This window comes from Rhinoderma darwinii, chromosome 9 (assembly GCF_050947455.1).
Source record: "Rhinoderma darwinii isolate aRhiDar2 chromosome 9, aRhiDar2.hap1, whole genome shotgun sequence".
Taxonomy (NCBI): Eukaryota; Metazoa; Chordata; class Amphibia; order Anura; family Rhinodermatidae; genus Rhinoderma; species Rhinoderma darwinii.
Window position 1 is genome coordinate 88,522,554 of NC_134695.1, and position 22,643 is coordinate 88,545,196.

At 44.8% G+C, this 22,643-nt stretch overlaps 1 protein-coding gene across 1 annotated transcript; it reads right to left on the bottom strand.

Annotated features, from left to right (window-relative positions):
• Window positions 1-2,005: 2,005 nt before the first annotated feature.
• On the bottom strand, window positions 2,006-18,667 carry SHCBP1 (SHC binding and spindle associated 1). The gene is made up of 13 exons (XM_075838420.1): window positions 18,439-18,667; window positions 16,755-16,919; window positions 15,354-15,469; window positions 14,474-14,682; window positions 12,631-12,723; window positions 12,306-12,545; window positions 12,030-12,207; window positions 9,694-9,814; window positions 9,211-9,342; window positions 8,716-8,834; window positions 8,149-8,235; window positions 7,606-7,744; window positions 2,006-5,014 (listed from the first exon to the last, which is right to left on the bottom strand). Exons 1-13 carry the CDS (start codon window positions 18,524-18,526, stop codon window positions 4,581-4,583), a joined length of 2,121 nt encoding a protein of 706 aa, XP_075694535.1. The 5' UTR covers window positions 18,527-18,667; the 3' UTR covers window positions 2,006-4,580.
• Between the last annotated feature and the right edge of the window lie 3,976 nt (window positions 18,668-22,643).

Sequence of the window (22,643 nt, forward strand, 5' to 3'; positions counted from 1 at the left end):
AGCATTCATGAGGTTTAGAATATCTGGTGAGTGGAGCCGCCGAGTTCAGTTTTTTGCAGGCAAAAAAAAATAAATCTGCCTCAAAACTCCATTCGCTAGCGCTGTGGGTCTTTTCTGCCTCCCATTAGAGCAGTTTTTTTTTGGGGGGGGGGTTCATGTGTGGCTGTGAGCCGCCTGGGGGAGAATCTCCTCTGCCTCCTCTTGAAATCAATTGAGGGCATTTTGGGTTATTTGTCGGCGCTGATTCAGACGCGGTTTCCAAGTCAAAGTCAGTGCCAAAAAACCTTTGTGTGAACTGACCCTACTTCTCTCCTAACACTTCTGAAGGTGTAGCTGCGTTGTTTATATTAATGTTTTTGCCGGGTTTCTTGGGGGGGCCAGTACTTATCACTATAACATGTACACGGGTAACTCTTTCTCCCTAGTGTCCTGCGCTGGTTTTATAGTCAGACTTTCCCATTAATTATTGGAGCGTTTTACTCTTTTATCAATACAACAACTTCACTAACTGAACATTAGTAAAAATCATTCCACAGAGTCAGAGGAAGACGAGATTTATACCTCACCAACACGGGAGTGAAACAGAAATCATAAAACAAGCTTATACTAGTGAGATGGAGGAAAACTGTACTTACCCCAAATCATAGACAAATGTCATTACTTACAATGGGCTCCATTAGGTAGCTCTTCAAATATATTATCCTTATACTGATCCGGCGTTACATCCTGTATTATACTCCAGAGCTGCACTCACTATTCTGCTGGTGGAGTCACTGTGTACATACATTACTTATCCTGTACTGATCCGGCGTTATATCCTGTATTATACTCCAGAGCTGCACTCACTATTCTGCTGGTGGAGTCACTGTGCACATAAATTACATTACTAATTCTGTACTGATCCTGAGTTACATCCTGTATTATCCGTCAGAGCTGCACTCACTATTCTGCTGGTGAAGTCACTGTGTACATACATTACTTATCCTGTACTGATCCTGAGTTATATCCTGTATTATACTCCAGAGCTGCACTCACTATTCTGCTGGTGGAGTCACTGTGCACATAAATTACATTACTAATTCTGTACTGATCCTGAGTTACATCCTGTATTATCCGTCAGAGCTGCACTCACTATTCTGCTGGTGAAGTCACTGTGTACATACATTACTTATCCTGTACTGATCCTGAGTTATATCCTGTATTATACTCCAGAGCTGCACTCACTATTCTGCTGGTGGAGTCACTGTGTACATACATTACATTACTTATCCTGTACTGATCCTATGTACACAGTGACTCCACCAGCAGAATAGTGAGTGCAGCTCTGGAGTATAATACAGGATGTAACTCAGGATCAGTACAGGATAAGTAGTGTATGTGCACAGTGACTCCAGCAGAATAGTGAGTTCAGCTCTGGGGTATAATACAGGATAAGTAATGTAATGTATGTACACAGTGACTCCACCAGCAGAATAGTGAGTGCAGCTCTGGGGTCACTGTGTACATACATGACATTACTTAGCCAGTACTGACCCTGAGATACATGTATTAGGGTATGTGCACATGATATCGACCATTACGCCTGAAATTACGGAGCGGTTTACAGGTCGTCGGCACAGTTCGTCGGCAAACCCATTCAAATGAATGGGCAGATGTTTGCCGACGTATTAGAGCCATATTTTCAGGCGTAAATCGAGGAATAATACGCCTTGTTTACGCAAGAAAATAGGTCGTGTGAACCCAGCCTTATACTCCAGAGCTGTATTCACAATTATGCAGGCTTCCGAACGGAACTCTCCCAGTATTCCCTGCTTGTTCAGTGTCTGTGCTCTGCTTTTTCGCATTCTAGTAAAACATAAAATTTACCAAAATGCACAACTCCACAGCTATAACTTTTTCTTGCCGGTTATGCGTTCAACACGGCGCTTACATAAAGTTCAATGATAAACAGGGTCGACCCTACAATACTGATGAATAAGAATAAACTCAATGCTGACAAATCACAAAAAATCCAACAAAGCGCAATTTATTAGTTTTGGCAACCAGTTCTCACAAGTCATCAGTGTGTGGACAGAGAGGAGTCTGAGAAACAGATACAGTAACCTCAAGTGGTGTAAACAGTATTACAGTACAAGTCTGCAACCCAGGGGGCACATTTATTTGGTTTGAGGACCCCCACACCCTAGAGTTGCCAGATATTCACTTGTAGCTCTATTAAATTCAGCAGCGCTATATAATAAGCCGCTGCCTGCCCCCTCCCCATATAGTTCTTTCTTAAAGGGGGTTTACCATGAAACCTTTATGGTGCATTAATTACATAAGAGTGTGATCAGAGGAGCTAAGACCACCGGCGACCCCTTCACCTTTTTAAAATACTTGTCCACTATTCCTCCATTACAGGGAGGAATCATTGTATTATTGCCCAGAGCTGCAATGTGATATTAAATAGTAGTAACGCATTCACAATTCTGCAGGACTCAGAGCTGAACTCTTCCAGCACCCCCTGCTTGTTCATTGTCAGCAGCGCTTCCTCTGATGATTTGCATTCTGGGAAGTATCATCAATAGACTGGATAATGTACAGTCATCATCAAGTGTAAGAACTGCCCCCTACACTACAGGAGCTCAGCTTAGTTGTTAGGGTTGTGTCTGACATCCAATTTCATATTGAAAACTGTCAACAACCAGCAGAATAGTGAGTGCAGCTCTGGAGTATAATAAAGCCTGTAACTCATGATCAGTATAAAGTAATGTTATGTAGTTACAAAAGAAAATCTACGCCAAGTTTATGAAGCAGGTGCAAAATTTCATAACCCAAAGGAAAACTATCGGCCAAACTGTGCCAGGCCTTCCCAGATATACGTTGGGGGGGGGGGGGGTGAAGGGTACTAGAGGGCAGCATTGGCATTAAATTCACATACACCCGTGATCTATTTTTGGGAGTTAAATAAACATCACATACAAGTGGTGCATTAAAAAAAAGTCTGCAAAATTTCACATCTTTATGATGCCCCCCCAGTGTATCTGTCACCCTGCTGCAGAGAATAGCACCTGTGTGTACACCCCGAAGTGTAGGTTCTTTGGCCAAACATATACAATTGGTGCAGGAAGACGTCTGTCCTTGTGCTTAGTGAATAAATATATATTTTTTAAAAAAGCAGCTTTAAGACATGAGTATTTAAAAGGATATACACAGACCGGCTCATGTTCACTGCTGGGACGATGCTGTCACTTTAAATACAGAGCTGACATGTGCTGCATCCAAGGGGCAACAAAAGTAAACCTGCCCAGATATTACAGCAACCCTGAGCGGACACAAGAGGGGCGTAAGGATCAGTAATATACAAGTGCAGAGCTCCATACAGGAACATCACAAAACCCAACTCCACCAAGAATTGTTATGCTTGCATTTCAATTTCTCACCATATAAGACCTCTGCTTGCCCATCTATACGAATATTTTTGCTTGCATCCAGAGGGTTTGTAGTTTGTTACAATGTACCTATGTAGACAATCCCCTGTGAACTGAACAGAGATATCAGACTGGAGTCTGGCATTGGAGATTTGTGCTGCTGCTATCACCAGCACTGATACATTGTAACAAACCCATAACTGTGTAAGGCTGGATTCACACATGCAGTTTTTTTGTTTGTTTTTAAGCTTAAACAGGGGTGGATCAAAAAGAATTAAGACATTCTTGTCCTTTATTCTCTTCCTTCGATATAAAAAAAATTATATATCCCCCTATAGGATTAGACACGATTACATCAGAGTGTATCTGCCCATATACTGGTCCGTCCATCATGACAGTAGCTGCAGGCGATGCATTTTTGCTCGGAGTATCTCTTAAAATTCTTTTAATATCGGCCTCCCAAAGGTCTACATTCAGCTGAGGATTTGTTCACACAGCGTTTTTTTGGGAAGCAGGAAAAAAAACCTGCCTCAAAATTTCCTTCACGTTTTTGAGGCAGACTTTGCCACGCACGCATCAGATGAGGCTTTTTTTTTTTCTTTAGTAAATTAACAAACCGCTCCGAACGAAGAGTGCGTACAACTAAGTCTTCTTGTAATATAAAGCTTGTTTCTAACTCTCCAAATTCAGCCAGGAATGTAAAGCATGGAGAAGCGCTCACTGGAAGACCCAGCCCATGCATGGATTATTCCCTGTCCATCGATTTCAATAGGGACCATGTAATGCTTCATTCCTCCTATGGTGGCGCTGCAGGCAAAGTAAACACTCACAAGAGACCTTCACAGATTACAACGGATCAATGGAGATCGCAGAAGAGACCATCCTAACCAAAAGGAATTGTTCAAATCGGGCAACACCTTTATGTTTTGGGCTCCAGCATATGACGAGACCACCGCAATAGCGTGAACAATTTCTCATAAATTTTGTTCAAAGCCATCCCCAGTCCTCCACGTAGGACGACAGGTGAGCAATTACAAAAAAGGAGGTGCAAAATGCAATTAAAAAGAATGGTCATATGTACAATGTGCAATTGACATAATTTAAATAGGATGTTTGATAACGGAGAACGGACACTTAAAGACAATGTGAATCAAGTGCGGAGATGTTCAGTCAGAACAGGAACGTTCCGAAGCTTCCCTTCCCGTTACGTTTAAACTGGTTATCGGCTATGGAGACAAACATCTCCTGGGACATGATCTGCTCCTCGTCGGCTTTAGTGATCCCTAAGGTGCTGAGTCTTTTCTTGTGGATCATGGTCTTTCTTCGAGAGTTTGCAGTTAGTTCCGAGACGATGGCCTGGTTTCCATCCACCTCCTCGCTGGCAATGCAGAAGTCGCTTGTTACCTCAGAGAGGGTGGGACCGTGCTCCCCGTCTGCAGGGAGGTGGTCGGCCTCACCGTCTAGAACAGGCTCAGAGGAAAGTGGGGTGCCATTATCCTCAGTGTGACCCTCATTGTCTTCTGCCTGCATAACCTCATCAGATTCCGGCTGTATCACATCTGATGTTCCATTATCTTCTGCTACATTACTATCCAAATTATTACCTGGGGAGGGACATAAAAATTTAATTTTTACTATTAATATAGCACTAGAATATTCCACATGGTTATACGGAGACGGCACTCACATTTAATCTTACACAAACCCTTCTGTGTGGTGTAGTATAGAGGAGCCGTCAGCTCTCCTGTGTGGTGTAGTATAGAGGAGCCGTCAGCTCTCCTGTGTGGTGTAGTATAGAGGAGCCGTCAGCTCTCCTGTGTGGTGTAGTATAGAGGAGCCGTCAGCTCTCCTGTGTGGTGTAGTATAGAGGAGCCGTCAGCTCTCCTGTGTGGTGTAGTATAGAGGAGCCGTCAGCTCTCCTGTGTGGTGTAGTATAGAGGAGCCGTCAGCTCTCCTGTGTGGTGTAGTATAGAGGAGCCGTCAGCTCTCCTGTGTGGTGTAGTATAGAGGAGCCGTCAGCTCTCCTGTGTGGTGTAGTATAGAGGAGCCGTCAGCTCTCCTGTGTGGTGTAGTATAGAGGAGCCGTCAGCTCTCCTGTGTGGTGTAGTATAGAGGAGCCGTCAGCTCTCCTGTGTGGTGTAGTATAGAGGAGCCGTCAGCTCTCCTGTGTGGTGTAGTATAGAGGAGCCGTCAGCTCTCCTGTGTGGTGTAGTATAGAGGAGCCGTCAGCTCTCCTGTGTGGTGTAGTATAGAGGAGCCGTCAGCTCTCCTGTGTGGTGTAGTATAGAGGAGCCGTCAGCTCTCCTGTGTGGTGTAGTATAGAGGAGCCGTCAGCTCTCCTGTGTGGTGTAGTATAGAGGAGCCGTCAGCTCTCCTGTGTGGTGTAGTATAGAGGAGCCGTCAGCTCTCCTGTGTGGTGTAGTATAGAGGAGCCGTCAGCTCTCCTGTGTGGTGTAGTATAGAGGAGCCGTCAGCTCTCCTGTGTGGTGTAGTATAGAGGAGCCGTCAGCTCTCCTGTGTGGTGTAGTATAGAGGAGCCGTCAGCTCTCCTGTGTGGTGTAGTATAGAGGAGCCGTCAGCTCTCCTGTGTGGTGTAGTATAGAGGAGCCGTCAGCTCTCCTGTGTGGTGTAGTATAGAGGAGCCGTCAGCTCTCCTGTGTGGTGTAGTATAGAGGAGCCGTCAGCTCTCCTGTGTGGTGTAGTATAGAGGAGCCGTCAGCTCTCCTGTGTGGTGTAGTATAGAGGAGCCGTCAGCTCTCCTGTGTGGTGTAGTATAGAGGAGCCGTCAGCTCTCCTGTGTGGTGTAGTATAGAGGAGCCGTCAGCTCTCCTGTGTGGTGTAGTATAGAGGAGCCGTCAGCTCTCCTGTGTGGTGTAGTATAGAGGAGCCGTCAGCTCTCCTGTGTGGTGTAGTATAGAGGAGCCGTCAGCTCTCCTGTGTGGTGTAGTATAGAGGAGCCGTCAGCTCTCCTGTGTGGTGTAGTATAGAGGAGCCGTCAGCTCTCCTGTGTGGTGTAGTATAGAGGAGCCGTCAGCTCTCCTGTGTGGTGTAGTATAGAGGAGCCGTCAGCTCTCCTGTGTGGTGTAGTATAGAGGAGCCGTCAGCTCTCCTGTGTGGTGTAGTATAGAGGAGCGGTCAGCTCTCCTGTGTGGTGTAGTATAGAGGAGCGGTCAGCTCTCCTGTGTGGTGTAGTATAGAGGAGCGGTCAGCTCTCCTGTGTGGTGTAGTATAGAGGAGCTGTCACCTCTCCTGTGTGGTGTAGTATAGAGGAGCGGTCAGCTCTCCTGTGTGGTGTAGTATAGAGGAGCGGTCAGCTCTCCTGTGTGGTGTAGTGTAGAGGATCTGTCAGCTCTCCTGTGTGGTGTAGTGTAGAGGATCTGTCAGCTCTCCTGTGTGGTGTAGTGTAGAGGATCTGTCAGCTCTCCTGTGTGGTGTAGTGTAGAGGATCTGTCAGCTCTCCTGTGTGGTGTAGTGTAGAGGATCTGTCAGCTCTCCTGTGTGGTGTAGTGTAGAGGATCTGTCAGCTCTCCTGTGTGGTGTAGTGTAGAGGAGCTGTCAGCTCTCCTGTGTGGTGTAGTATAGAGGAGCTGTCAGCTCTCCTGTGTGGTGTAGTGTAGAGGATCTGTCAGCTCTCCTGTGTGGTGTAGTATAGAGGAGCTGTCAGTTCTCCTGTGTGGTGTAGTATAGAGGAGCTGTCAGTTCTCCTGTGTGGTGTAGTATAGAGGATCTGTCAGTTCTCCTGTGTGGTGTAGTATAGAGGATCTGTCAGCTCTCCTGTGTGGTGTAGTATAGAGGAGCTGTCAGTTCTCCTGTGTGGTGTAGTATAGAGGAGCTGTCAGTTCTCCTGTGTGGTGTAGTATAGAGGATCTGTCGGATCTCCTGTGTGGTGTAGTATAGAGGAGCGGTCAGCTCTCCTGTGTGGTGTAGTATAGAGGAGCGGTCAGCTCTCCTGTGTGGTATAGTATAGAGGAGCGGTCAGCTCTCCTGTGTGGTATAGTATAGAGGAGCGGTCAGCTCTCCTGTGTGGTATAGTATAGAGGAGCTGACAGCTCTCCTGTGTGGTATAGTATAGAGGAGCTGACAGCTCTCCTGTGTGGTGTAGTGTACAGGATCTGTCAGCTCTTCTGTGTGGTGTAGTGTAGAGGATCTGTCAGCTCTCCTGTGTGGTGTAGTATAGAGGAATATGTGAACTCACCCTCCTGCCCGGTCTCAGCCATCAGTCCATCCAGCACAGCCCCCGGCTTCACCAGCAGCACAGCGTAGCCTTCATTGTTATGGATAACATTGTTTTCAAGAGTGATTTGGGGAAGATCGTGCACCTCATCGATGAAGTCCTGAAAATACCAACACAGGGATCAAGCTGAATGTTAAACTAGTAAACCCAAATACCACCGATTCATATATGGAACATAACGGATATATTGTAACGAGTAACACAAGACAAAAAAAAAAAAAAAAAAAAAAAACTAAAATTACATATTTACAGCAAGAATGAAATACTGATCTGTCTTCGCCTTCCAATCCCAGCAAGACCCACAACCCCTGCAAAGGAGCAGAATTGAGAAACGATCATATGGAAAGTTCTCCCCCTCTAGGACACCATTTACTTACCGTGAAGCGAGCCTGTAACCGTTCTTCTCCCATCTGTTCAACCCTTTTTTTTTTTTTTTTTAAATGCACCCACTCCCGCTGCAGGTCCGGCTTCTCTTACCCCCCATGTAGGACTGACGGACAATACCTTGATGAGGATCCCGTCTCTGCAGTGGTGAATGCCGTTGTCAATCAGGCTGCAGTTGCTTCCAGGATAGATCTCCACCCCAGCGCCCTGCATCAAACATGGACAAGGTGAAAAGCCATACAGGCAGGAGCAGCCAATCAGCAAGCAGCTCTTGTGATGACGATTCAGAGGAATTATCCTTTAAGGGGTTCTCTCATAATCAATACTGATCACCCATCCACAGGCTAGGTAATAAAGATCTGATCGGTGGGGGCCTGACCGCTGGGAACCCCACAAATTACGAGAACGGGCTTACCTTACCTGGGAGCCTCATAGGAATAGAGCTGTAGTGAGCATGCTCTGCCACCGCTACATTCATTTTTATGGGCTGCCGAAGATCGTGCTCGACGGCACCATAGAATTGAATGGATCGGTAAGCCCGTCCTTGCGATCAGTGGGGGTTCCTGCGGTCGGACCCCCACAGATCAGATATTCATCACCTAATATAGATTAAGGATTATGGGAAAACCCCTTTTAATGTCCTAGAGTCATGATATCCAATATACTCCTCGCAGTCGTCCTCCTTACCTTTGCTCCATACAAGTCGCAATACTTCATCACCAACTCTGCACACTTCTTCACCGTGATGCCAGTCGTGTCGCATTGTAACACACAGTTCTCCAGCTCGGTCTTACCACAGAGGATGCCTACATAATACAGAGGAAGTTCAGACCAAACGCAGGGAATAGAGCAGCAGCCCACCGCAAAAAAACAAAAAACAGAGCTCCAAACACCTGCATTACTGAGCTCTAGTCACTTTCGATTGATTGACTTTCTGCTAAACTTGTGATTATATACTACAAGCAGAGCTGCAGTGTAAAGCATGGTTGAGTGACCGTGTCACGGTCTCAACAACTGAAAAGCAAGAGGTGGATTTAAAACTTCATACTCCAATAGACAAGTCGCTGACTATAGCTGTGCCCTACAGCACCCAGAGGTGGTGACGGACATAACCAACCCCAAAACTGGAGATTACATTTAAAAAAAATAAATTGAAATTGATCTGAGGTTCCATTCACTTACTGACTATGCCTTCCACTGCATTGTGCTGGATAAGCTTCACGTTTGAGACTTTCACATGGGCGCCGGAACATTCCACAAACTTGTCTCCTTTCCCTTTCTTCTCTATGATGATGTCATCGGGCATCCCGTAGCCTGGAAGAGGGAAAACGTAAATCCAAAAACATCTAATAATGACATCAAAAATACCCTGATCTGACAAAAAAATCCTAGTGAAGCCGACTGGACGAAGGGTCATAACTCTGGCCCCTAGAGATCATTGGAGGGGGGGGGGGGGGTCTCATTGACCAGAATATCTAAGATGTGAACCCCCTCCAAGAAACTAGTGCGTGCCAATTGCTCTCTGTAAATAGTCCGTCATACTGACCACGGAGGGCAAGTGCCACCTTAGCCCGTCACTCAGGTCTATTGTATGAATGCCTGGACTCACTATGGCTATTTTTCAGCCCTATAGGGGTTTAAGCACTAAAGCTTCCATGTTATTACCTTCTATACGTATAGAGTCCGCTATGCAAATCTGACTGTATACAAAGTAATGGCCGGGACAGACCAAGACCAAATCTCCATCAAAGCACGCGGCCGCAGCCTCCAGGATATCCTTGTGGAACTAAGAACGAGAAAAGTATTAAAAACATGAAGTCACAACCTAGCAGAAAAGATGAAGACGATGAAGAGGATGATGAGGATGATGATGGACTAGTGCCCCCCTGAGACATCAGGCAGTACTGGACAATCCTCCGATCAATGAGACATGGTCTATGTGTTTCTGGAAGTAGCGCTGGTCTGCAAGTACTATGGTGGGGACCTGCCGATTATCCCATTTGGGTGTGATCTGGGGGTCAGTATTACTAGTGTCCTACGGTCTATGGCTCTAAAAGTACGATACATGGAGAGCCAACCTCTGGGACCCCCAGCATTGCCGAGAACAAGGGACTGCAAGTCCCCAGCTGGTTTGTTGACCGCAACTGCGCAGACTCTCCATAGAAATGAATTGGGTGAATAGTGCTCGGCTGCTTCGGACGGTTCCACTCAATGCCAATTGTTCGGCTGAGAACAGAGACTGGAGGGTCCCTGGTTCTTGGCAACAATAAGGCCTTGTTCACACAGCACGTATTTGACACATCAAAAACGCATGATTTAAGCTTCCCCCTGACATCAATAGGAAAGCAGTTAGTGCATACGTCTTGTTTTTTTAATGCGCATTTAAAAAAAACGCATCAGGTCTACATCACGCACCCAGAAAACGCAACGAAATCGCATCCAAATAACCGGCAGTTTAAAAAGCGCTTTACAAAAAGTTAGCCTTCTTTTCTCTACATGATTACACGTCGCGTTTTGAGCACCGTGTGAACAAGGCCTAAGAATCGGAGAGGTCTGCCATTCTTTTGACTTTTCTAGGTTATATAAGAAGAAATGGTTAATATGGGACGAGGGGTATTCCGGGACTAAAACATGGATGGCCTATCCTTAGAACCAGCCATTGTTTGATCGGTGGAGCACCGCGACCCCTTAGTTTCTGGCGATTGTTCCCCGACGATCAAGCACTGATCACCTATTCTAGAAGGCGCTTTTACACGGTACAGTTATCGGGCAAACGCTCGTTCATCGGCTGATCGTATCGTTTATGCTGCAAGAAATATTATCGTTGTCGGCAGCAAATCTCGAGACGTGCTGCCGACATGATAGAAATGTATGGGGACGAGTGATCATATTAATCGCTCGTCACCATACAGCGCCCCTTGTGGAAGGAGCAAACGAGTGCCGATCAACGTGCTACTTTGTAGATCGGCGCTCGTTTGCACTGCCCATGTCGGGCCTAGTAAGAGGACCCTTAGGATCTTCATTAAAGGAACAGTGTCATCAGAAATTATTTTTTTATATGTTAAAGATGTTAGTGCTTTATTAAAAACTTTTATATTTATTTGTGTGTTTGTGTTTTACTTTTTCTTATTTTTACACTTTTTCTTCCCTATGGGGGCTGCCATTTTTTGTTCCATTTCTGTATGTGTTGATTAACGACACATACAGACATGGAATACGGCAGCCACAGTCCCATAGGGACTGCGAACGGCTCCCGTCCCATTGACTTCAGTGAACGGCGTCTGTGTGGGAACTGCGCATGCGCCGCTCCCACACAGTCCAATTCGAAATTGGCGCCGTCCGGCGCCATTTTCCTGTGGACCGGAAGTCGCGGCCGGACAGTAATATTACTACTTCCGGTCGCGGCTTCCGGATTTGTGCACTTGGACCAGCGGCAGCAGACGGAGCGGACGGGCCGGAGGGAGCCGCGGCGGCAGGAGCAGGTAAGAGATTTCAATGTATGTTCGTGTTTGTGTGTGTTTACTACTGTATGTAAACCTACTACACTGTGTTAGCTCAAAAAATGGCGACACACAGTGTAGGAGGTTACACCGTTCAAACCCCTCGTTTATCCCGGCACTAGCCAGGATAAAGGAGGGGGGGATGCTGAGAGCTCACTAGAGCGAGGGCTTTTTACCCAATTTTGCAATGCTGCAATTTTGGGAATAGCTCCATCTAGTGACCAAAAATGGGTAATATTATAAATTAGAATTAATTTATAATATTTCCTGACTCGTGAAAAAAATAAAAAAAATTTGAACAATGTTTAATCACCCACACACTAAATGTTTAATTTAAAAAAAAAAAAAAAACATGTTTTTCTGGCAACACATTACCTTTAAGGACCTAGGACAAAGATAAGGAATTTCTCAGGGATGAATATGGCTGGTGAATGCAGGACTCTGACCACCCTCCAGGGGGCAGTCACACACCACATATACAGATAAAGATTTTTCCTTTACCTGAATTTCCTGACTTTGGCCGCAGGATTCCGGCTCCAGACGCTCTCTGGTCAAACATGTCAACGTCTCAATGGACATACTTGAGGATACCACATGAATGACCCTTCCCCCCGTAGGTCGGGGACCCTTCTTTGTCAAGCTATAGGATCCTGTACTTTTCTGATAACAGAAGAGATACCTATAAGTAGAGAAGAGGGCACCATGAGCGTGCATTCTATTGGTCAGGTCACCCAGCCACCAGGTGGAGCCACTGAGCACTTAGTGCAAGTCAGATACCTCAGGAGGGGGTTTTCGATCAGTTTAAGTTTCCGCTTCAGATTCTCCAGCTCGCCGTCCATCTTCATGCCTTCGACCATAGAGATGTTGTCCAGCTCGCAGTCAGAATCCGAGTCCCTATTGGATAACGTGTTCCGGAGGCTGTTGAACTGGGAGTAAACTTGTTCACAGCGAGTCAGGATGGCGTGATATTCCGACACGAGCTCCGATGGGATCCGCTCCTCCAGAACGTCATAATGTCTGAAAAAGAGGGGGGAGGGGAACCCTGAAGTGGTTTAACACACAGAATCCCCTCCCGTCCAGTAACCTCATGTATGGCTCTTACAGGCGCAGCCGCGGTTCCGCGCATCTCGTGAAGTATTCAAAATAATCTTCTTCCTCTTCATCCCAGGAACGCCAAATGTTCTGGTAGAAAAATCTGCAAACGGACAAGGAAATCCCAATTAAACAGGAGACACAAGCACGCAGCCATTCCGCTTCCTTGCGCCTCCTACTTCCGGCAGGCGCCGCGTCTTTTTTTATTAATTACCAGGTGCAGCACCGTACGTTTCGTCGTGGCAGCTCAGTGCCATTCAAGTAAATAGCAGAGCTGCAATACCAGGCACAGCCACAACTAACTGTACGGCGCTGTGCCTGGTAAACAATAAGGGGGAGGATCTGATCGGGATGGCCGATCCGAAGGCTAGACCATCAATATTATAGTCAAAAAACACTTTAAAAGTTGAACCGGTGACTAAACTATAGACATTTTCCTGATGTCCTTAACCCCTTAAGGACACGGCCAATTTTGGTCTTGAGGACAGAACAATTTTTTTTATATTTCCCTCTTTGCATCCAGACGCTCATAACTCTTTTTATACGACGTAGTTGTGAGACTGTTTTTTTGCGGGACGAGTTGTACTTTTTGTAGGAACCATTTTTTGGTACAAATACATAAGTTTAATTTATATAAATTTTTATTTTGGCAAAAATGCAGAAAGAAATCTGTTCCGCTGCAATTTTTTTTTTTTTACACCGATCATAAATAATGTTTAAAACATTGGTTGTTACGGTCGTGGCGATACCAAATATGTCTATATTATTTCATGTTTTGGGACTTATATTTTAAAAAGTTTATTTTACTTTTTTTTTATTTTTTATTTAACACTAATTTAACTTTTTTTTTTTTTAATCCCATAAAGCAATTTTTCATTTAGATTTTTTAACTGTAATGTACTGGCCCTTTATCTATATACTGATTGTACACAGGCAGTTGTTAGGCAGAATGCTCGTCCTAATGCGCGAAGCACCCGCCGCTCAGGACGGAATTCTCGTCCTGTGTCGGCAACCAGTTAAAGGGGTCCTCTACTTTTATTTATTTCTACAAATACCTGATTGCCGTAGCAGGAGGATGAAGAAAAACAACGTTTGAGCGCTAAATAGCCGCCTTGCCCCTTCTCTGCAGATACAGTTTGGCCTTCAGCTGAAGATCTAAACAGTCAACAGGACGGTTGCTAGGGACATCCTGCATAGCAACCCCATATAAAAGGCTGTTAAAAAAAAAAGAAAAAAAAAAAAAAAAAGGAAGAAACCAGACTGTCTGCGCTGACAGAAGAGACGCGCAGACGTTACACCGCGCCGTCCCTCATGTATTACTAATCAGATTTTCCTAAAAATGAATTTCGATGGCGAGCTTATTTATTTGACGTGCTGGTCAGCTGATCATGGAAGGCGCAAAGAGGTGGCGCAGGAGCAGACTAGTGGCACCAAGTGGGGGGGAGAAGCAAATCCCCAACCTATGGGTCGTGTATACGAAGATTTAAAGGGGCTGTACCAGATTCGCCAATCATCACCTATCCACGCGATATGTCATAATGGTCTGATCGGTGGGACCCCAACCGATTGCGAGAACGCAGGTCCTGAACCCCCAGATCCTCCTCACCGCTCAATGGCAGTGAGAAGGGTATTGAATGGAACGCGGTCGAGCTCGAGTGCGGCCGCTCTATTCAGAGTCTATGGGATAACGGAAACGGCGCTCTGCCGTTTCAGTCAGTCCCATTAACGACGAATAGAGAGGCAGCCACGCTCGTCCTCCACACCAGGCTCGACCTCAGCGAGGAGGATCTGGGGGTTCGGGACCCCTGTTTTCGCATTCCCCTTTAATATAAGAGACCAGTCTCTTCACCCACCTGACATGTTCTATAGACATCGCGGTCTGGTCGTATTCCCCCGAATCATTGAACACCACGTGGAGCTCCTGGAGGGGGATCTGCTGTTCCTTAACGTCCAACAGGTCGCGGATACTCTGCTCATTGACACAATCCACACGACACTCACATAAGAACGGCTCGCACGGCTGTACCGCTGCTTTCAGGCTGGAGCAGGACAAGCCGGTCACCTGCCCAGATAAAGCATTTTCGGTTAAGTAACCTTGAAATTTAAAAGGGGTTGTCAGAGATCATAAAAACAGGACCACTTTCTTCCAAAAACAGCGCCACACTTGCCCACAGGTTGTGTGTGGTATTGCAGCTGTAATACATTTACTTTAATGGAGCAGAGCTGCAATACCAGACACAACCTGTGGACAAGTGTGGCGCTCTTTCAGGAAGCAAGCAGCCATGTGTTTGTAATCCTGTACAACCCCTAAGAAAAACTATGCAACTTTCTTCCATACTTTGCCACTTTCAAGATCTATTCTTGATGTCAGTGAATGGGAATCTTCTTGTTCAGTTAGAAAATCAGGTCCTGACCTTAGACCTGTTCACACAGCTGCAGCGTGTTACAATGTGTCAGTGCACATAAGAACTATCACTCTGGAGTCCAGGACATGGGAGATTAGTGCTGCGGATGTATTTATCTCACATAGGACGGTCTACGGGATTTCAGATTCGGAGTAGTAACAAGAAGGTCTCCATTCAATGTATGGCAGCAGAGATCTTTCATTTGGGGAGGATTTTTGATCGCGTGGCTCATACAAGAAAACACGTAATTTTAACAAATCGCATCAGAAATACGTGGAAATTTGTGGTAAAAATCACATTTAATTGACAAGAAACAAATTGCACAAACCTCTACAAGAACTTCGAAGATATCCGTGCGCCATATTGCCTTCCAGCCGGACGGTTCCAGGGCCCGTTCCAGGTACTCCGCTATAAAATCCGTCACCTCGGAGGGTTTACAGTCGCCTTTTAAAGGAATCGTAAGATGAAAGAGCTGCATCACCGAGGTCACCGGATCAGTCGTCCAAACAGAGGTTTAAAGGGTTGTCCAGGACTAGAAAAACATGGCTGCTTTCTACCAGAAACAGCGCCGCCTCTGTACATGGGTTGTGTGAGGTATTGCAGCTCATTGTCCCATGCACTTAGAGTCAAACTGCAATACCAGACACAAACTGTGGACAGTTGTGGCGCAATTTCTGGTAGAAAGCAGCCATGTTTATCTAATCCCGTCATTCATAGTCTCAGCTAGTGACTAAAGGAGGTTTCTACCTCCAATGGTCCTCTGATTAGAAATCTTCTCACGGTCTGCATGTAAGTCTTGGTGCGCCCTGTATTAAAGGGACAGTTCCAGGTCACGTTATGGCGTATCACTAGGATACCCTATAACGTTAATAGTTGGTGAAGGTCCAACATCTGGGAGCCCCACAGATCCCTAGAACAAAAGGGGCCTCAGGCCACTGACGCAGCTCCAGCTGAACTAGCAGCGTAGCTCCTCCATTCTGAGAATCAGCGGTGGTGCTGCAAGTCGTATCCCCACCAATCATTTGTACCAATGGGAAAAACCCCATTAACTGTTACAGTCAGGTCTCTACATTATAGCAGCTTGTAACTGTGCCCTCCATGACAACTTTTTTCCCAACACCAGAAAATGTGTCAGCCAGATATTTATTAAGTTCCCTTCACAGGCCTCAGCTGCATATACAACTATGCTCCACCCAGGCTAGGAAAAACGAAAAAAAAAAAGTTGCAGCAAGCTGTGTGCTGTACAGCAGAGGTACTGAAGCTTTCACATGTACTACATAAAGACTACGCGGAAACCACTTAAATATGTAGCAGACCCAAATTAAACGGGTTTTCTGGGCCTTTTTTTTTTTTTTTTAAGATCAATATCCGATCTGTGGGGATCGGACTCTGCGGTCCCCTTTACTTTTTACCAGGCACAGCGCCGTATGTTTGGTTGTGGCTGTGCCTGGTATTGCATTCAGGTGAATGGGACTGAGCCGCAGTACCAGTTATAGCCACTACTGAATTTACGGCGCTGTGCCTGGTAAACAATAAACTGGCCTCTTTACTCAGTGGATTGGTGGGGGGGCCGGGGGTCGGACCACCACTTATCTGATATTGATTGCCTATCCGAAGTACCGATCATCTACATCAAGTCCCAGAAAATCCCTTAAAAGGAATTTTACTATAGTTATGAAGAACCCTGGAGTCATCAGCACCCGGGACATGTCCTACAGCCGGGACTCACCCAGAAGATAGTCCTTGTAGGCCTCGAACCGCTCATAGAAGAGGAGGTTGCTGGTCTGGAATAGATCCGGAAACTGCAAATTTCCAGTTAAAACCCGTCGTGGAGACACCTTCCCGAGCTTCTTGTGACTCCCGTAGTCACTGTCCTCATCCTCCTGAAACAAGACTGGAGAGAAACGGAAACATAAACGTTATATAGGGTCATACTTTATGGGAGACGTTCTATTATAATAGATTTAATCATTTCCTAACTATTCTGGAGCGGTTACTCTAATGTTCCCATTGTTTGCACTGCTCAGCAGCTTCCTGGGGGCGGGGCCGCAGTGTGATTGACAGCTGGAGCATCTACAGCTCCTGTTATGCCACAATCCTGTGGTCGGGAGATCACTGCACAGGATCAGCACAGGTCGTAAATTGTTTAATGACGCCCGGGAGGATGAGCCGTTCTGTGAGTGATTAATCCTGAAGGAACGGAAAGATGGACGTGACATGCCGAAACATTCGTGACATTTAATAATAGTGTAGAGGTCCCTTTAAATGTCACTCACGTCAGTCAGTCTGCAAGTATGGACGTGTCCTCGAAGAATGTAGAGTATGACAGTATTATATATGTATGCAGCAGCTGTGCGTGTCCGTATAGACGTAAGAAACCCGCGCCTCCTGCGCCAAGCTGGAACTTTACAGGGTGCTAGAAACTAGGAGCGGCAACCGTCAACGCAAATGACACAGTCGCTAACAATCTCTATATTCATATGAGAACTTAATTATTATAATAATAATCTCCCCCAAATGCAAGTAAATACAACTAGATATCAATTTGATTAGTTTGCGATCTCTAAGGACGGAGCCTACACGGTGACTACTCTGCAAGTCTCACCTAGTCAAGATCATGTGACCGGTGCACAATTGTAATCTGCCCCATTAATCCTGCTACGTTGGTCACACTGCCCCTTTAAGCCTACTGTGTCACGAGAAAAAAGTTGTCAAGTAGCCCCTGACTAAATCCAGCCATACACATGAGAAAGCGGTCCGCTATCTTTCCCAACCTTACCACAAACATGTTTATTTCACTAGGGAGAGAGGAGGACGCCATTACCAGACACCTCTGATGCCGCTTATCTCCCAGGCAAAACACGATCAATCATATTCAAAGTCAATGACCGCTGATCGTGTGTCAATCACTCCCTGGCGAGCACAGAGTTTATGCAATGGGTTTACGGACAACTTTCTAATAAACTTGGCATATCTATACCTTACCATTTTCAAGATCACTGCTTGCTATCAGTGAATGCAACATTGTCTACAGGGGCTGACAACCCCCTCCCCTTCCTGATTAGACCCATCTTATACGGGTGGAGGACTTTTTTTCTAGTGTATCAGGGGCTGTCAGGCAATGATGGGACTTGTGATTGCTAACGAAGACCAAGGATATAGATCTACCCAAGCTCCGGGAACTATAAATCCCAGGAAGCCGCCAGGGCATCATGGGACTTGTAGTTCATAGAAGCGCTGCAGGTACCAGAAGCGATACTAGACTTCAGAAGAGGCTGCTGGAATTTGTAGTTCCTAAACAAAACCCAGGCTGTCTATCTGCACTAAGGAGAACTACAAGTCCCAAAAAGCCCGAGCAGAGGATGACAGGAGTGGCTGGGATTGTAGTTTACCACCTCCAAGACGAGTCTTACCTTGCTTTACGTCCTTTATGAATCCCCGGCAGCTGCCGGTCTCATCCTCCTCCCTCTCCGAGAGATCCTGCAACAGTCTACCCGACATGACAACAGCGGAGCCCGCCCGACCTACCGACCGCGCCACCGTTCAAATCTACAGGCCACACCTTCCTCTGACGTCACGGCCACCCTGCTCGCTTATTCGTTGCTGCGTATTCCACTGGAGTTTAGATCAAAGAGATTCAATTTTATTGCGGCCAGAGCATCGGGAAAAGCACCGCGACACTGGTTCTTACTACACAACGACAACTAGCGGCAGGAGGTCATCACTGCAGCAGTAGAAATAAATGACAAATTAAAGCTGTTGCTATGTATACAGTTAGAGCTGATAATACTATTCACACCTCTCATGTAAATGTTTCTGGAGGTTCGTAGTACTGGAGAAATATGACATTAAAGGGATTTCCTGAGATTTATAAAAAGCCTTCCATGCCTATAACAGTTAGGCCTTGTTCACACAGTGCAGATTTAGCATGCATTTTTTTAAGCCAAAACCAGAATTAGATCCAGAAGAGGAGACACTTTAAAGTCTTCCTTTAAAAATTTGGCTTTAAAAAAAAAAGAAAAGAAAAAAGCAATCTGCACTGTGTGAACAAGGCCTAGCACTAGAAACTTTGTAATACTTTCATCCCCCGCATCCGGTGTACAAAAGTGTTCAGCAAAATTAGTCTTATCTTCGGTACTGACATCATTTTCAATAACTGTATATTGGCTTTTATTAAATTATCATATTTTATTTAAAAAAACAACAAGGTAGCAATATTGCGCTATGCTAAATGGCAGTATATGGTACGTTTTGTCGGACGTCATACTATGTCTATTAATTCCTTATAGATTTGCACATTGTTATCACTATTTCATAGAAGTTTTAGGCACTGTTTCTTTAAGAAACGACAGCATTTATTGGTCACGTGACTTTGTGCGACTTTCCCACCAGTACACGGTACCCTAAAGCCTAAACTACACACGACCTGGAAGTACTTTACTGCATGTAATACACAATACTAAACAATATACAAGGCCGGGCCCCCGTTTCTTGGGACGAGAACCCCAGAAGCAAACTAAAGCCACTCAATATTATTTATAATGTGGCTACTATATAGCGGTATTATTTGGGTACTATATGGCGGTATTATTTGTGTACTATATGGAGGTATAATGTGGCTACTATATGGCGGTATTATTTGGGTACTATATGGCGGTATAATGTGGCTACTATATGGCAGTATTATTTGGGTACTATATGGCGGTATTATTTGGGTACTATTTGGCGGTATTATTTGGGTACTATATGGCGGTATTATTTGGGTACTATATGGCGGTATTATTTGGGTACTATATGGCGGTATTATTTGGGTACTATTTGGCGGTATTATTTGGGTACTATATGGCGGTATTATTTGGGTACTATATGGCGGTATTATTTGGGTACTATATGGCGGTATAATGTGGCTACTATATGGCGGTATTATTTGGGTACTATATGGCGGTATTATTTGGGTACTATATGGCGGTATTATTTGGGTACTATATGGCAGTATAATGTGGCTACTATATGGCGGTATTATTTGGGTACTATATGGCATTATTATTTGGGTACTATATGGCGGTATAATGTGGCTACTATATGGCGGTATTATTTGGGTACTATATGGCGGTATAATGTGGCTACTATATGGCGTTATTATTTGGGTACTATATGGCGTTATTATTTGGGTACTATATGGCGGTATAATGTGGCTACTATATGGCGGTATTATTTGGGTACTATATGGCGGTATAATGTGGCTACTATATAGCGGTATTATTTGGGTACTATATGGCGGTATTATTTGGGTACTATATGGCGGTATTATTTGGGTACTATTTGGCGGTATTATTTGGGTACTATATGGCGGTATTATTTGTGTACTATATGGAGGTATAATGTGGCTACTATATGGCGGTATTATTTGGGTACTATATGGCGGTATAATGTGGCTACTATATGGCGGTATTATTTGGGTACTATATGGCGGTATTATTTGGGTACTATTTGGCGGTATTATTTGGGTACTATATGGCGGTATAATGTGGCTACTATATGGCGGTATTATTTGGGTACTATATGGCATTATTATTTGGGTACTATATGGCGGTATAATGTGGCTACTATATGGCGGTATTATTTGGGTACTATATGGCATTATTATTTGGGTACTATATGGCGGTATAATGTGGCTACTATATGGCGGTATTATTTGGGTACTATATGGCGGTATAATGTGGCTACTATATGGCGTTATTATTTGGGTACTATATGGCGTTATTATTTGGGTACTATATGGCGGTATAATGTGGCTACTATATGGCGGTATTATTTGGGTACTATATGGCGTTATTACTTGGGTACTATATGGCGGTATAATGTGGCTACTATATGGCGGTATTATTTGGGTACTATATGGCGGTATAATGTGGCTACTATATAGCGGTATTATTTGGGTACTATATGGCGGTATTATTTGGATACTATATGGCGGTATTATTTGGGTACTATTTGGCGGTATTATTTGGGTACTATATGGCGGTATTATTTGTGTACTATATGGAGGTATAATGTGGCTACTATATGGCGGTATTATTTGGGTACTATATGGCGGTATAATGTGGCTACTATATGGCGGTATTATTTGGGTACTATATGGCGGTATTATTTGGGTACTATTTGGCGGTATTATTTGGCTACTATATGGCGGTATAATGTGGCTACTATATGGCGGTATTATTTGGGTACTATATGGCGGTATAATGTGGCTACTATATGGCGGTATTATTTGGGTACTATATGGCGGTATAATGTGGCTACTATATGGCGTTATTATTTGGGTACTATATGGCGTTATTATTTGGGTACTATATGGCGGTATAATGTGGCTACTATATGGCGGTATTATTTGGGTACTATATGGCGGTATAATGTGGCTACTATATAGCGGTATTATTTGGGTACTATATGGCGGTATTATTTGGGTACTATATGGCGGTATTATTTGGGTACTATATGGCGCTATAATGTGGCTACTATATGGCGGTATTATTTGGGTACTATATGGCGGTATAATGTGGCTACTGTATGGCGTTATTATTTGGGTACGATATGGCGTTATTTGGGTACTATATGGCGGTATAATGTGGCTACTATATGGCGGTATTATTTGGGTACTATATGGCGGTATTATTTGGGTACTATATGGCGGTATTATTTTGGTACTATATGGCGGTATAATGTGGCTACTATATGGCGGTATTATTTGGGTACTATATGGCGGTATTATTTGGGTACTATATGGCGGTATTATTTTGGTACTATATGGCGGTATAATGTGGCTACTATATGGCGTTATTATTTGGGTACTATATGGCGTTATTATTTGGGTACTATATGGCGGTATTATTTGGGAACTATATGGTGGTATAATGTGGGCTCTTTATGAAAGTATTACTTGGTCAATATTTGGTGATATTATATGGCCTGTATGTGGGGATATTGACTTGGCACTATGTGGCTGTATTGTGTGGGCACTTTGATTAGAACTAATATCTATACATCTATGCTTCCCAGGGCCGGACTGAGACAAAAAAGCAGCCCTGGCACACAAGCCCCAGCAGCCAACACTCTGTCTAAAACCGGCCCTGGCCCTAAGCCCCCAAGTCACAGCACACAGCGGATGTTGGTAGATTCGGTCCAAAGTGATTTCTGTTGAATGTCAGGTTACCGCACTTTTTTATGAGGTGGAGATGCGTTCCGGTGGAGCAGCGAGCTCACAGCTCATGTGCTCAACATTCAGCTTTCCCCCTTCCCCCCTACAGCAACACCTACAGGGTGACGGAACGTGATACTTGATTGAGTGATAAGTATATTGCTGAAATCTGCAATAATGTTCTGTAAAAGAGAACTGCTTCAGCCGCATAAGTAACTTTCTTATGCAGCAACCTCCTCACTACACCACCTCCACCCAGCAAGGTCTCCTCTAGACAAGGCCAGACTTCAGGATATGAACCAGGGTCCACACAGAAGACACTGCTTAAGCACAAGACCACCAGCTCAGGCTGAGCTCTGAGATTTCTTATTGTCCCCATAGGACCAAATGTAAACGTCACTTCCAGCAGGAATAAGAACA